We start from the raw sequence: 17,520 nt of genomic DNA on the forward strand, positions 1-17,520 counted from the left end.
TGTCGAGGAGCTACCAGTGGAAAATTTCTCTTCCTGTGTCTTCTTTTTCTGCACACACGGCTCTTGTCCAATGCAATGGCTTTTTGGCTGAAGAATCGTGTTTGAGCAATTGAAGAGACATAAAGACGTTAGTTTTCGAACAAAAAAAAAGTATCACGACTGTTGCATGCAGCATAAGCTCCGATGTTTAGTTTATTGATCTCTCTTTCAGGTGTGGCGTAAACCCTTTTAACCTACATAACGAGCCAAATTGGTAGAGGGAGGCGAAAGGTAATACATATCGGGAAGGTGAACTTTTCTGTCTTGTTTGTGTTTCAACACTGAGGTGAACTCCCTCGAGACGGTTTCATGTTCCACACTCACTTTAAGAATAAGAAGGGACGTCGAATTATGAATTCCCCAGATGGAATTGTAATGAAGTAAACAGATATTTTTATTGCTCGAACTCAGAGGGAGAGTAACTTCTATAATCGATCAAGTTTGAGTTATCGTAGGTTACATCCACTGTTATTGTGTCTAGCTGTTATTGTGTAACAAGATCTAGCTTTCATCACATTGGGTAAAATGACTGGCTTATGAATCGATTGGTTAGGGCTTCAGACCAGACTGCTGTGAGCTTTCTGCGCTACGTCCTATCTCTTGTACGTTTTACTACAAACTCACGTCCGTACTCACTTTAGATCGTACGATCGACTAAACCTAATACAGTCGTCTTCTCTACCACCAGAGGCGCTGGCCTATGAGACATTCCGTGTCCAATAATTAGGGTTGCCCTAGCAGAACATTTATTGCTGTCTGAGAAAATGAGTTCTACATTAATAGATTTCCCATCTCTCATATTTTGATAGAATTGTGGAATTTTGAAGTTTTTAGAAATTGTTACGCCCTCTGTTTCAACGTTTTCACTTTTTTTGTATCAACTTATTACCAGCCTAAAGGTCAAACGGTAAGAGATATTGACATGAGATCTTCGATAACCTGAATCAGAGTTGAGAAAGAACGATTTGAAACCGAACAAACGTCAAATGAAAGTTGTACGTCAATGGTCAAAACGCTACCTGTACAGACTTATTTTGACGTTTATTCAGTTTCAAACGCTTCTTGCTCACAAGATACTCATTAAGATTTTTTTCGTTTTTCAACCATCAGAAAAATGTTTTCATTTATGTAAATTAAATTTGTATATGATCTTATTAAGGTCAGAAGTCAAAGAATAAGAGATATCGATTTTCAAACTTCAGTGACTCCCCCCGAAATTAATATTACCTATCCTGCTATGTTTGGGATCTTGTTTCGATAATGAAAATGTTTTTATTTGATATTTTATTTCCATCTGTAGAAGTTCTCTCCACAATTTCCTCTTTCCATTTTAGAGTAGATAAAGATCATAAATCTCCCTATCCTTCTCTATCCTTTCTGTATCGAATTTCTGCGCTACTGTGGAAACTGGTTCCCACAGATGCATTGCCTCTGTGAGACCGGTGTTCCACTGAAATTCCGGTCCTTTCCAAAATTCGTTTCCCCTTACGCCACATATTAGATATTTCATCCATGGACAATAAGATCTATTCATTTCCTTTATCAATTTTTCAAAGTCAAAGGTAAAAATCTTCTAAAAATGAATTTTTCAACAAATTATGTTTCAAAATTTAATTCATTTGAAAGGTCTTGATATTCTGCATAAGTCTAAAACGGTCTTAGTCTATAATGTGAATCTGGCCAGACTCGGACCAGGTCTTCAGAGTTATAGAGACTGTGCGTGCTCTATCCGCTGATGACTTAAATGAATCGAAAACGAACCTACAATTGGAGTAATCTCCAAACAGTCTACGAATGGTTTCAATATCGTTCTACGACCGGTACGCACTCAAAATTAATAAATACTCAAAAACTCGTGAATTCGAGCACTCTGCGAATTCTCCTTGACGCTCTTTTCTCTTCTTCACATATTTTCGGATTGAGAGCATTGAAAGTACTTTTTGGTGTGGCTGTGTTAGTGTTACGGAGGCAACATCATAAAATACCTCTGCCGTGTGTGCTTTGAATCCATTGGCGCGCGCGTGGTGAAGAAAACCGGCGCGATTGGAAGGCGGGTCACTGACCCACACTGGTCACTCTCATGGGACTCTTCAAATGCACGCCATACACGGTGTCCAAATAGTAAAATTATGGCCCAAAGTGCTTAGATGACTTCCAAAAAATTTCTCAGAATGCTCCGTAGGTTGGGTAAGGAAAAAAGAGCGCGCGCATTTTTTTGTTGTTGTCCAAGAACCAGAGTCGCACTTGGTGATTTCCCGGAATTCTTTCACAGTCTCTCCTCCTGATCACGACGGTTGATCCAGTTTTGGGGATGAGATGACACAGACAGAGTGGAGATTGTCTCTATACGCACCACTTACTTCGGACAACCAAAGATAATTGAGGCAGTCGTTGACCTCCGGAACTAGAGACAGGAATTCACCAGACCACGTCACAGATGGATATTTAAATTTCTTTCGAAAGAGGCACTCGGATTTTTGAGAAATTCTCAATGAAACTATTCTAAGGGAGGGTGTAATCAGTGGCGCACGAATGCAGGATTTTGACTACACAGAAAAAACTTTTTTGTAAAAATGTTCGTAAATGTTTGTGAATTCCTGTGGAGGAGTTACGAAATGCTCGTGAATCGTATAACCCACAAACAAGTTCGTAAAAGTTTGTACGTTTTATCAAACATTGTTCGTAACATGACCATTTGACGAACATTTTTTGTACTTTTACAAACATTTGTTCGTAAATGTTCGTAAACACACAAAAAATGTTCGTAAAATTTTGTCATTTGTTCGTAAATGTTCGTAAAATGTTCCCTCAATAATAATTAAGAATCTTAAAGAACTAAAAAAAACATGTTCATTTTTCATTGGAATGTATATTTCCGATATCTATTAAAGCTTTTTGAATTTTTCAATGCAACCTGTCATCTAAGAACCTGGCTCCCTGTTTGTACTAAATCTCAAGAGGGAAACCAGGTCTAAATTAGATCAGTAGTAATAATTAATAAGGAACTTATTAATATTTTATACTTATTAATACTTATTAATATTTTTTCTTGTACGGGATGAGATTGTCAGTCCCTTGCCCCGTGAAATCAAATGCAGTTATCAACTGGATACAATCCGAACGCCAAAAAAACGTCAGAAAAATTCCTAGTGACGTAAAGGGGATTCGAACCCCGAACACTTGCATCATCGAGCAAGTGCTCTACTACTTGACCAATTGAGTGTCCTAAATTAGATCAGTGATACGATCTAATTCGGGAAATTACAGAGCAAACTTATGTCAAATCAAAAAATATGTATATCTCCAATATACGAAAGTATTGTCTAAACATTTTTTAGCACAAACTAGACAAGATTTAATGTATTATCGTTATTATCACTCGTATAGAGAAATTAAACCTATTATGAGAAGTATAATAGTATTAGAAAATAGTGTAGTATAATAGTATAGTATTATGAGAAGTATAATAGTATTATTAGGATTAATTAGTATTAGAAAGAATAATAGTATTAGTATTGAAGACCATTTAAAAAGGCATCGAATAAACGAGCACAAATAAATAAAATTTAATAAGTGAAAAATTGAAATCGCCAGTAAAAAAATAAGAATAAGGCAGTTAAAAATTTAAATGCGGTTATTAAGAAATATAAAGTGATCAATCAAAAATTAAAACATGATTAGTAAAAAATAAAAATTGGTCAGCAAAAAATTAATAATTAACAGCTTTTATTTTTTACTAATAAATTGTTGTTTTTTTTACCGATCATATTTTATCTTTTAAAGCTCGTCTTTAATTTTTTGCTAAATATTTTTTAATTTTTAATTGATCATATTGTATTTCGACTGATCGTTTTTAATTTTTTACTGACTTACTGACCATATTTTATTTTTTACTGGTTAATTTTTAATTAATTACTGATCATTTTTTGATTTCTTACTGATCAACTCGAAAATTTGTACTGATCGATTCGAAGTTTATACTGTTTATTTTTTTTTAACTTTTTACTGATCAAATCAAATATTTTTACTGATAATTTCGAATAATTTACTTATTAAATTTAATTTTTTGCTGACCAGTTTTAACTTTTTACTGCTCATTTATTTATTTTTCCTTAAAAGGAGGCTGATAATATCGTCGAAACCGTATATAGGGGGAAGCTTTGATGTTTCGCATATACGCTACCATCAAACACTTCGTATTTCTTCCGTATTCCTTTATGAATCTCACATATGGCTATATATTTTAATAGCTACTCTTAAATCCCACCTCTCCTGAAAAAATTGGGTGTCTAATTCTTTTTTCCTAGTTTCAGGAAACAAAAATTAAAAACAGGTGCAAAACTGTAATTTTAATGTGTAATATTTTGTACAATTTTGCACAATTTTTATCACTTTTTTTGGAAAACTACTATCACAGGATGTAGAGGGGTTATTAGGGTTTAAATTTGTATAAAAACCTCTTGGAATGAAGAAGGCCGTTTTTGTGGGTGGAAAAAAATTCGCAAACTTGACCCATATTCATCGATCGGATATTAAGAATTATTATGTATCGCATAGTGAATCTGGCAACACTATAATTTTAATGTTCTAACATAACCTCACTTGTGTGTTGCGGACGTCAAGATGCAACATAACCTTCAAATTTCCACATACATTTTGGGGTTGCCAAAGTGACATTTTCATGGAATTTTAAAATCAAAGAAAGAAAATGGATTCCTCAGTGTATAAAATTATGCCTTTTACAAATCTTCATAAAAGTAATATTAAAAGATATTATTCCTCACATAAACTATTTAATCAGATAGACTAGAGTTCCGTCTAAACAATGATGTGTAACTTTTAATGTCGGGTGCAAAATTTACGGTGAAAATGGGACGTTTTTGAGTGATGTAAATTATATGCGAAAATAGAAACTTGATTGAACTATCGGACAAATCGCCATTAAATTTTCATTTTCTTCTAGAGAAAAATGTGAGGATTTCCCACGATTTTGTGAGATAGGATTTTGAACCTAGTAAGTAAGAGGTTTTTTTGGCATAGTTGGTGAATTGATACGGTTCGTGTTGTAGTCAGAAAAAATTACTTAACTTGGACATCATTTTTGTATGCGAAACATCAAAGCCTCCCCCTACATTTTTCTATAATATCTACGCATATGCATTTTTTAATAATATTTTATTTAGTGGAAAATGCTAATTTCTTTTTTTTTTAATGAAAACGTTTTCCAAAAAATGATTGCAATTATTTTGAATTTCTCTTATTAAAAATAATTGCTTCTATGATGTGAAATTTCAGGGTACCTGGGAACAATTCTGATGAGATCGATCAGCAATTTCTTATGAAAAACACTCTTTTTTTAGTTATTAATCCACACACTTCTAATTCTCACATTTTCACAATTTTAAAAAATAAAATAACAAGCATTTTTACATGACTTACTTTGATTTATTTAGCTACTTTTTAACTATGAAAATCACAAGATACTAAATATTTCAATAAAAATATCAAAAGAAAATTCTTAAAATACAGTTACCACTATTGCTGACGCAAGCAATAATATGTTAACATTTAAAATTATTGGCTCAATTAATTTTGCAAGAAGCACGTATTTTTTTTTTAAACATAGTTTTCTGTAAATTCGATCAAAAATTTTAAAATAATCTCACGATTTTGGATGATTTTTTATGCTTAAATTTATGATTCACTTGTGAATTAGGTACATCCTATACTTAGGGGAATGTACTCTCCTTTCGAACGTTCATGCCTTCGAATAATGTGAATTTTCTTTTTTTTCCTAAAATACTTACACATTTCTATTATATATTAGTTAGCTGATCATCAATTATTGATAATTATACTTGATGATTGTATGTAAATCTCGGAAAAAATAAAAGAAAATCACATTACTCGAAGGCAGGAGCATTCGAAGGGAGAGTACTTTCCCCTTGTGTCTGATGTATGCCTTAAACGCAATGACCACGAAATTCACATGAAATACTTCCTTTAGCCACCCCAATCGTTAGTCCACCCTTCAATTTCTCTGCAAATTTATCTTGATTGATTTGCCGACAGGAATTTTCAGCAACATCGTCATGTGGTGGATTCGCATGGAATTTAGTGAAGAGGAAAGGGTGATAGGATTTGCGCGTCAATTGATGTCCTGTCCCTGGGAAATCTTCAAAATTTCAGCAGGTGCACCCTTCACTTCCGACCATTCAACTATTGTCAATTTCACTCATCCCGACAAACAACTCCGTACAGAACTTGTGGAAAGGTTCATTAAATATTCTATCTTTGCTTCACGGTTGTTTAATTGAAGAGATAAATTGATTGTTTTTGCGGAATTGTCTGTCTTGATTGATTTAGCAGAAGAAAAGTTTTTCCGCGACGTCTTTCTGTGCTTCTGAAGAGCGAATTACATTCTATTAGCTCAATTCTTTTTATTGTTCGAACTGCACGGAGAGAGAAATATAATCTCTTTAGTTATGAACTCGTGCAAATCTATTAAGGGAAGGCTTTTAGGTTTCGCACACAATGTGGCTTCGAACGAACATTTTAAAATTTTCCAAGAGGAAGATATTACCTCGGAAGTGGTGTACACTGAGATGGAAGTACTGCGGAAGTGGAAGTCTAAAAAAATGAAATAAGAGTAGTTTTCAAATTCAAACGCGGAAGTGATTGGAAGTGTACGAAGTACTAGAGAAATGACTTATGGCACTACCGGAAGTATGGAAGTCTTTGACATTTTCCATACAAATATAGGAAGTTCTGGAAGTGGTCTACTCGATTTTTCGAGTTTTCAAATTTTTCCTTTTTCCAGTGAATATTTTCAACGATTTTCTAAGAGTTACAAAAATATGTGTTACGGTGCTATCACACTAGGATTTTCACAATTTAATTTTAAATTCAATTGAGCCAATTGAGCATTTTAAGAGTTCTAGAATTTACCTGAAAATTCTCACAGCCAGGACACATTTTACAAGAAATTTGCTCAATATTAAATAGTGCCGCGATATTTTTGTTTGTGAATGTCTACACTCCGGAAAATGTGTAATAGTAATTAATTTGTCTTATAAGTCACTTATCTGTTATGCAAAAAAATCCCAAAAGCCAGAAGAAAGGATTGTAAGCAAGGAGGCTCATGAGAAGTCTCTCATACAATCTTGTTGAAAATCTGTGTGAAGTCATCCCAACTGCGACACAACACTTCCTTTGAATTGACACAACAATTTCCTTTGAATTGCTTTGGAGCAACTTAGCAAATTACTCCCGATACTGAAGCTTCACTCGCGTACAAGTTTATCACTAATCACTGAACTTATTTTTTTTTGACCACAAATAATAATTAATTACGAGTGAATAAATTTAATAAGAACAATTTGGTTCTTCTTGTTTAACTGCAATAAAATTGAAATTAATGAGCAATTTTAACATTTTAATTCGCTGAATTCAAATTTAATTGAGCAATCACATTTATGCTATTTTATCATGTTTAAACATGTTTTGGTGGTCAAAGTATTAGTTTATATTAATAAATAAGCAAAAATCTATCAATCCAAATGATTTTTAATGCAAAATAACGCATAGGAACAATTCATCTGAAAATTAAATTGAATTTACAAATTGAAAAAATCCTAGTGTGATAGCACGGTTAGAAAAATAGCATAAAATCGACTTTAAAATACATGATACTTCCTACAAACGGTTAAATCAAGTAGATGAAAGTTTCGTCTATACAATGATATCCAATTTTTTGTACCGGGTGTAGTGTTTGTGGTGAAAATGAGGCGTACAGAGGTGTCTAAATATTGTACGTAGCTGAGCAAACCGGAGAAGCTTCGTAAAAATCGTCACTAAATTTTAATTTTCCTCTATAGAAACATCGAAAAAGGTTTCCTAGAATTTTACGAGGTCGGGTTACGAACCTAATAAGTAACAGATTTTTTTGACATAATGGTATAATTGATAGAATCTAAAAACTCAGACATCATTCTCCGTACGAAGCTGCAAAGTTTCTCCTAAATCAATCAAACAATCAAAACCACAAGCATTCTGCAGAGCTGGTACGTTTTGCCACCCTTTCACAGCGTACATTGCCTAAAAGTTCATGTTCAATGGAGCTCTAAATAAAATGTGTCCGATTTATTCACATATAAATGCATAATTTGAATAAGAAAGCACCTTCAATTTCCTCTCAATGAACCCACCAAAAATCCCCACATAATGCTCATCAATTTCAATCAAAAGAGAATTTTCTATTGAAACCTTTCCCATTGAGCAACATTTTCCGGAAGAATGGAAATTTTTGAGTGAAACCACCCTCGCGTGAGAAATTAATGGAATTGTGTGCTGTGTTTATTTTGAGGCGATTCAATGAAATTGTCAATCAATCGGAGCAAAAAATAGAGAAAATTAATCCTTCTCAGCAGTTTTGGGCACTACTGCAGTAAATTTTATCATAAGTTTTCCAAAGACTTTTCCCATAAGTCGAATAATTACTCTCATTGAAGATTTTCTCTGTCCCCTTCTGACACTAATCCTCTTTCTTGTTTAATCAATTCAACCCAAAGTTTAATCAATAGAGCGCTTCTTCGTGGAAATTCTCTAACAACCATGCACGTAATATATTTTTCCAGCTATTTGTAGAATTTTTAAATTATAAAAAAGCATATTTTTATCAATTTCTTCTCAATGTACTCCTCTGCAAATTTCATCTCTGTTTGCAGTACAAATTCCTAAACTTAGATGTTTGCCGTGCGTGACGATTTTGGTGCAACTGTTATTTCTTGAGCTTCCTCTCTTTGTTCCAGATGGAATTTCAAATAAATTTCACCAAAACAGCGGAAAGAATCTGCACAAAAAGAGCTCGAAAAAGCACCGTGAAAATACCTGAAAGAGAGGTGATTTTGGGAAACTAAAAGTTTGTGAAATACCTCTTTTCTATGGAAATTAGAGTTGAGAATAATTAGTTTTGTAGATGAGGATTACGATTGCTCTTCTGTTAAATATGCTACTCTCTTTTTTCTTTTAAAAATAAGTTACAAACTTTTACCTTCTGTAGTAAAATATCACTGGAATTTCGAAAATGGGAATTACGAGATTCGATATCGAAATTTTGAAAATGAGTCAGAAATGTTGTAGAATTACACGATACCTTTCTGTTGGAGTATCGACGATAACAATCTAACAATTAGAACTTTACTTAGGAGGAAGTGGTGCGCCTTTGAATGCGGGGCACCTTTGAAATTGGGATTTTTCACCTATTTTTAAATAAAATCGAGCCTTATCGTGATATAATTTATCTGCACAAACTGGGAAAAAAATTCCAATTTCAAAGGTGCCCCACTTTCAAAGGTGCCCCACTTCCCCCTATGGGAAAACAAACATTTATTTATGGTCGTCCCATAAGACAGATCAGTTATCTCCTGCTATTCGGTATAATTACTTAATCTTACTCATAGGGTAAGTGTACCAAATTTCGGCATAGTTGCATGCAAGCTCCAAAGTTTTAAATTTTAAAATATTTTTAATACAAATTGATCTTTTATGTTACTTCTTTTTAAGGAGTGTAGCTTGGAACCTTGTAAATAGTTTATCGTTTTTGTTTTCTCTAAAATCATTCTTAATACAATTTAAAATGAATAAAAATATAGACATGGCTTTGGGTAATATTTCGGCCACCTTGATTTTCCTAGTTTCTTGCCCTTCCGGAATTCTTCTAAAGTAATTTCATTAAATATCTCTGAAGTGTGCAAAAACTAAAAATATATGAAAATTTGAGGAACAAAAGAAGTGGCCGAAATTGCAAGCTAGCTGAAATTTGGTACCCTTGCCCTATTTAATCTTAAAGAATCTACTATAAAAACTGCTGGAATTTCTATTTTTGCTCTGTTTTAATAAATATTACTGCCCTAAATCAAAAAGAGAGCAGTATTCAATTCGCTAATTTCATGTTACCGTTCTAGAGCTTCAACGGTAAGTGATATCAATTTCTGGTCTTCGGCGACCCCACATAAAAAAAAACATTATCTCGAACGGTCATTCTCTTTTTTCCCTCTCATCTCTTTTCCCTCCAAAAAGTTGATTTTATTGCTTGAACTCTAAAGAGAGCAGGATAATCCGTTTTTTTCAACTTGTCATTATTCTGGAGCTTAAACGGTATGAGATATCGATTTTCGGTCTTCGGTGACCCTAATAAAAAGCATCATCTCCGCCGTTTGTTTTTCTTTTCATCCACCAATCCTCTCCAAAATCATGGTTACTCGGTTTTTCTTAAAATTGGCCAAAACTTTTTCAATGATTTTCGGATGTGTTTTAGAGGTAACCTTGGCGAATATTTCATCCATACTTACCTATGATCGGGAAATTCGCTATTTCGAATTTTTGAAAACCAAAGTTTAACCACTTTGAAGAGCTTATTTTTCAACCGATTTGGTTAAATTTGGATTTCTTGGAAATGTTTTGAAATTATAAATTCGGCTGCATTGGTCTCAATCGGTAATGAATCGATTAAGTGTTGTTAATTGATTCATTTTTCTCAAATATTCTAACATATAATATGTATATACTTTTTAACCAATTTTCTAGTTTATAAATAGTTCCTGATCTTTGAGTCAATTTAATAGGTAATACACCGTGTAGAGCGTACGGCCTATTCGACACATGTTAATCCAATCGACGGCGCGAAAGGTTGCTGAGTTCTTCGCGATTTAGTTATTCAATTTTCCTCAATTTTATTTAGATGAGCCCCATAGGGCCTACTACCGGTATACATCCAAAAACCATGCGAAAAGATAATTCACAGAGACCTCTATCTTGGGAATTCAAGCATTTCGCAAAGTTGGAACCGTTAGCCATCTCTGTTTTTTTTTTAAATAATTTTTGGATATGTCTTGAAGATAGCTCAGACAAATATTTTCTAATTCAATAATTACAACTGGAAAATTCGCCATTTTGAAATTTTGAACTTTAATCTTCAATCACTTATCAGGGCTCACTTTTAAATCTATTTGCTTAAGTTTGGAGTTTTTTTGAAAGGTCTTGAAATTTCCTCCAATCAGTATCAAATTAGTTGTACCGGTAATTGTTTTTTTTTGTTTTCATTTTTGTCTTTTGGCTTAGGAGTTGAACAGTATGAAATATTAACTTCGAATCTTCAGTGATTCACTTAAAAGTGGGCATTATGTAAGAACGTTTTTCCCTTTTCCTCCTGAACCACTAATAAATTATGCTTTTTGGTTTATTTCGCAAACATTTCTAGAGATTTTTTTTAATTTTCTGATATGATTTAAAATCTAGTTTTGATAAACATTTTGTTTAAATATGCCAGTAATCTTAAATCATTCCTTTACCCCCTTTACCGATTTTTTATTGTAAAATGTTCAATGGTGCTATTCTAACGAGAAATGGAAAGAGGGAATCCTTCTCTTGAATACTTTTTTTTTTTTAGTAAATACAGTGAGTGTCAATAGTTTGTTGCCTAATGGATGTTTGAGAAATCAAGTGAAAAAAATGATAGAAAAAAATACTTTTCCAAATTTTTCTTTTTGCAGATGAGTTCCTTGTAATCCGTAGATATTATTTATAGTTTTCAAAAAAAATAATTAATTTTATTTCATATCAAAAATAATTGTTTTCCAAAAGTTGGTCATTTTTGAAAAATCAAAAGTTTGTTGCCTCACTAAAAAACTAATTCAAAATGGTGAAAACGTTCAACCAACTTTATGTAAACCGGTTACATTTTGAGCTTATGTCATTTGATAGGCAAATGGTGGATTTGTACATTTTTAAGGCTGTCAATGGTAAATATATAGGTGTAAAAGTGATGATAAATAACAAGAAATAATCAGTTTTTTTGATAATTCATAATTTAGGTTATAATGGCAAATTACAAAGAGTTGAAAGGTGGGATATTGTCCAGAGATACTGCTGGAAGGAATCGGCGTCGCTTAATTGCCAAATTTTATGGAAATTCATGAAAAGTTATACATAAAATGGTCAAATATTATAGTTATGAGGCACGAGTACATCTGAAAAACGCTACTGGTAGACCCAGGGTTTCGACTCAGAAAGTCGATAACCGCATTCTAGGTATCTCTGATAGTAACCCCATGATGTTTGCTTCAAAAATTCAAAGTTGGTTGGTTACAGAAGGCATACAGGCTTCAAAACCAACCGCAATTTAATGAAAGTGGTAAGAATAATTACTTGGTTTGCAGGTTTCCATTGGTAAATAAAACCAATCTGGTTAAAAGGTTGTAAATTCACTTGGAGCATGTTAAAAACGTAAAAATACAACCTCTTACGCAATTTGGTTTTGCTTACCAATGGAATCTTGCGAGCCAAGTACCTATTCTTATATTTTCTTTCATTTTGAGTTTGATTTTCGAAGCATTTGAAGCCTGTATGCCTTCTGTAACCAGCCGACTCTGTATTTTTGAAGCAAACATCATGGGGTTACTATCAGAGATACCTAGAATGCGGTTATCGACTTTCTGAGTCGAAACCCTGGGTCTACCAGTGGCGTTTTTCAGATGTACTCGTGCCTCGTAACTATAATATTTGACCATTTTATGTATAACTTTTCATGAATTTCCATAAAATTTGACAATTAAGCGACGCCGATTCCTTCCAGCAGTATCTCTGGACAATATCTCACCTTTCAACTTTTTGTAATTTGCCATTATAACCTAAATTATGAATTATCAAAAAAACTGATTATTTCTTGTTATTTATCATCACTTTTACACCTATATATTTACCATTGACAGCCTTAAAAATGTACAAATCCACCACTTGCCTATCAAATGACATAAGCTCAAAATGTAACCGGTTTACATAAAGTTGGTTGAACGTTTTCACCATTTTGAATTAGTTTTTTTAATGAGGCAACAAACTTTTGATTTTTCAAAAATGACCAACTTTTGGAAAACAATTATTTTTGATATGAAATAAAATTAATTATTTTTTTGAAAACTATAAATAATATCTACGGATTACAAGGAACTCATCTGCAAAAAGAAAAATTTGGAAAAGTATTTTTTTCTATCATTTTTTTCACTTGATTTCTCAAACATCCATTAGGCAACAAACTATTGACACTCACTGTAGTTGTTCTCATGTGCTTCTGCATTATCGATTTTTTCCTTGTGTTGGTTCCTGTTTCGACTATTTTCCCCAATCCTTGCCAAGTTCTAAAACCACCAAAAAGTCGTGACAGAAACTAACAAAAAGAAAAGTCGATAACGCAGAAGCACTTGAGAACAGTAAAGTACTAAAACATGTGCATAGGAAGGATTTCTTCTTTCCATTTTTCATTGGGATAGCAGAGATAGCATCATAAGTCCTCTTCATAGCCAAATGGATCAATTATGTTTCATTGTATTAACCTTTCATTAAAAAAAAACATTTCTTTACAAATTTTTTTTTTTGAGACAATTTTCTGGTTAAGTTATGAATTAGGACGCTCTGTACCTCTTTTTACATATTTTTTTTTTGTAAAGTTGTTTAATAAAAGTTTATTAAATAAATGTTTTTGTTTTTCAAAGAAGAATATGGAAAAGTGGGAAAAACATTGTCAAATCGACATCGTTTTGACAAACTTTTTGCAAACACTTTTAAACAGAGGAAGGCTTTGAGAGGTTGCACACACTCTGGCTTCGAACACTTCATATTCTACTCAAATTCCTTTAATGTATCTGGATCGCAGTGTAATTAATGATGATGAACTGGCGCAATGTACTTTGAGAGGGACTTTCCGGTGTTCGCCAGTGAAAAAGTAATTGGTTATTGTAACAGACGCCAAAAATTCACAGCAAATTTTTCCTTCCTAAATTTCGTGAAAATTAGCTACAAAAATTAGGAAACAAGTGCTCCTAAGAGGAAAAACCAAACCCCACATTGACATCCTGATAGTGATGAGTGATATGTATCCCTCAAACTTCACGATCCCTAAGAGTAATTGCGAGAACATTATTTAGTCGACCACTGAAGAAGGTCCACATCGGGATCGAAAGCTCTGGGCAAGACGAAAAAAGTGTTTTCATCTTAGGGTGACCCTTTTTCACTGGCGAACACCGGAAAGTCCCTCTCAATGTATCTGGATCTATCGATAGTCACACATTTCCTTATAAAAAATCCTGAATTCCTGGAGTGTTCGAAGCCAGAGTGTGTGCGAGGCTGAAAGCCTTCCCCTCCTTCCCCTAAACCTTTTCCCCGTAGAATTTTATAAGAAATCCTATGTATTATGATAGACAATGGCTCTAAGTCTAAGTACTTCCTCTTTTTATCTTTTACAGAAAGGGCAGAGCGATAGGTAACAATTGGGAGGGAAAAGTGATCCAGGAAGCCCCAACAGAGTCAATCGCTGGAGACACGCATTATGCCTGAATCATGGCCGGGAAACCAGCTCTGTACGCCGCCGGCGTAACTTGCCTGGGCTTTGTGTGCTTTGCCATAGCGGCTACTGCCATAGGTCTACCAATTTGGGGCTACTTTGACAACCCCATCGGCGGCTGGGAGTCCGATCGTGGCTACTTTGGCCCATGGCGAGTATGCAAGCAATTGACCTACGGCCGGGAAAAATGCGGCACAGAAGTTTCCCGCTTCAGGCCAACGAGTAAGTTTCCCAGGGAAATCTTTCACAATCACAAATTTCAGTGAAATTAACTGAGATTTCCTTGCAGGAGCCATTTACATTTGTGGCATCGTGGCCTCGCTCAGTTGCACATTCCTGGGGCTCTTTTGCATTTTCTGCATCATCCAGATCGCCATGATATCATCGCGAGAGAAAGTCGTTATGAAGTATAGTGTTTTAGTCGTTTTTAAGCTCATCTTCTCCATTTTGGCAGGTGAGAAGATCTCCACAGCCTCATCTCCTCTCTCTCCTCAACCTTCTATATTGTTTTCTGAAGGAATGTCTTGAGAAACAATAACATAACTTTAATGATGTAGTTTCTCAGGACTGTCCTTAGGACTAGTTGGAAGGGGATGAAGGAGATGACAATGAAGTGGAAAGGTCGTGTCAGGGAAAATTTACCCACTTGACACGGCAAAAAAAGTTTCCCCGGAGGAAATCATCAACCTTCCCCTTTTCTGTCTTTGCAGCCATCCTGGCCATTGTGGCAGCAGCTCTCTTCGCAATAGAGACAGACGAAATGAGGACGGGCTTTATGATAACACGAGGTGTCTCCTTTTACTTACAGGTGAGTTGACTTTTGGGGAGAACGCTCGGGAGAAAAGGGATTGAATATCATTAACTAAATGGGGGTAAAGTATCGTCATTGTGACTTCACATCAACCAGCATCTGGTTGCTGATAAGTCTTCACTATTTAGTTTCCGGAAATAAAATAGATATTCCCGGTTTGACAAATAGTTTGTAGAGCTGAAATTTACTTGATAGAAATTGATATTTTAATATGGCTCCGAATACACCTCAAGATATTCCATGATCAATATTTACTACCTCTTTCATTCACATTTTATTCCACCATTTCGCTTTCAAATTTAGATTGAATTAAATTGAATTTGGTTTGATGTTTAAAAGAAGAAGAAGAGTACGAAAGAGTGAGAGAGAGACTTATGCAAAAGGATTGAGAAAGAAAGGGACGTGAATTTTGATTTCTTCAAATTTTTCTGATCTGAAAGGTTTGCTGAAGCCATTTGTTCATTAAAAACGATTGTATATATGACCGAAATTGGTTTATTCACTGACCCAAACAGATTCTCTTACTAAATAATAAAATTTGTTTATATGTTTAACAAAATTGATTATTTTTTTAATCCAAATTAATTTTTGATATTGATCTGAATCATACAAATTTACTTTTTGATTGATTGCAGTTTTTATAAAAATTGATATATTTATTCAGTAAAATTTCATGAAATCAAAATTAGGATTACACATATGTAAAATCTTTAAGAAAGAAAAGGATGTGAATTTTGACTTTATCATACTTTCCTGATTCAAAAGCTTGTATTAATTTTTTAATAGACAAAAAATGTTGACAGTCTTTTTATTGATCAAAATTAAAGTTGGTTTATTTGATCGAAATTGATTTTTCTTTGACTCAAATTAGCATTTTTTACTGACGTGTTTTTACTAATAAAAATCTACTGCATTATAGAACAAAATTGATTTTGCTCCTGATCAAAATCGATTTCATAATTTGGTAGAAAAATTTAATTTTTCACTGACCAAACTATTTTTTACTGATCAAAATTGATGCTTTTACTAATCAAAATTATTTTTTTCTTCCTGATTGAAATTGATTTATTTCATTGAATAAAATTACTTTTTACTGACTAAAATCTTCTTTTTCTTTCCGAAAAGAAATTCTTTTCAATTGAAACCACTTCTTTTATTGAACAGAATTTATTTTTAATAGCTCTGGCACACCTTTTAGGTCGGGAGAATTTCATGCGATCGAAATTTACATTCTTTTCTTTCTAAAATGTTTTGCATACTTCTATTACACTCTTTCGCACTAAAGCTGGATTCACATGATGAAAAGTTGCATAAGAAATTTTACTTGGTAGTTCTCAATTTAATTCCCAACTGTTCCCAATTTTTCATCATGTGAATGAGCCCTAAGATCCAAGTTTAATTTGTTGTGAGAAATTAGGTCCATGAATTTCGGCCATTCAATTTCACTAAAACCTGCAGATTTGCATGTGGCACTCCGAACGCTGAATTGCTTTTGACGTGTCTGACAATTCACGCGGATGTAAACAATGGTGAATGAATATGTTGTGAACTACCAAAGATCGGGATATCTTGGATATTTTGGTGCAAGGCAAGTAAGATATTTATTACACAACCATCAAGAAGTTATTGGCAAAAAGATTTTGCTAAAAAAAAAGTGGAGAAAAATAGGACAAGAGCTGCAAGTTTCTAGTATACGCCTGAAAGGCTTCATACTGCAAGAACTCGAAAGCTTATTGCATTATTTTCTAAGCGATGAATCTCAGGAGGATTGAAAGAGATTGAAGAATTTCTACTATTATAGCCTGGGCTCTAAACTTTCCAGTGGAAATGAAGGAAAAAGCTTATACAAAACTGAAAATCATCAGTTTATCGAAAGGTATCATTTGCTCCGAGAAAAGTGCGCGCACATCCAAACTTGGCGCAATTGCAAATCAGCGCATATTAATCGTTCTATATTCATCTAGTGACAAACCGAAATTCGTTCGATCTAAAAGGTGTGCCATAGCCATAATGATCAAAATCGTTTTTTCGTTAGACTTTTTCTGTAAATAAAAATTGTTTTTCTACTGACTAAAATCGACAATTTTGCTAGCTGAAATTATATTTTTTACTGATCCGAATTGATTTTTTCTGATCAAAATTTTTTTCTACTGACTAAAATCGATTATTTTGTTGAAATTGTATTTTTAACTGACCAAGATTGTTTTCCTTACTGATCAAAATTTATGCTTTTACTAATAAAATTGTTTTTACTTTACCGATTAAAATAGGTTTT

At 33.6% G+C, this 17,520-nt stretch overlaps 1 protein-coding gene across 1 annotated transcript in view; it reads left to right on the forward strand.

The window, feature by feature from the left end:
* LOC129799258 (uncharacterized) overlaps positions 1-17,520 on the forward strand; it is a 55,229-nt gene that overhangs the window by 35,253 nt on the left and 2,456 nt on the right. Inside the window, exons 3-5 of the mRNA XM_055842983.1 lie at positions 14,337-14,656; positions 14,724-14,888; positions 15,145-15,242. Coding sequence (XP_055698958.1) covers positions 14,431-14,656; positions 14,724-14,888; positions 15,145-15,242 — 489 coding nt within the window. The 5' untranslated portion in view covers positions 14,337-14,430. The remainder of the gene's footprint in view (positions 1-14,336; positions 14,657-14,723; positions 14,889-15,144; positions 15,243-17,520) is intronic.

This window comes from Phlebotomus papatasi, chromosome 1, assembly GCF_024763615.1.
Source record: "Phlebotomus papatasi isolate M1 chromosome 1, Ppap_2.1, whole genome shotgun sequence".
Classification (NCBI taxonomy): domain Eukaryota; kingdom Metazoa; phylum Arthropoda; class Insecta; order Diptera; family Psychodidae; genus Phlebotomus; species Phlebotomus papatasi.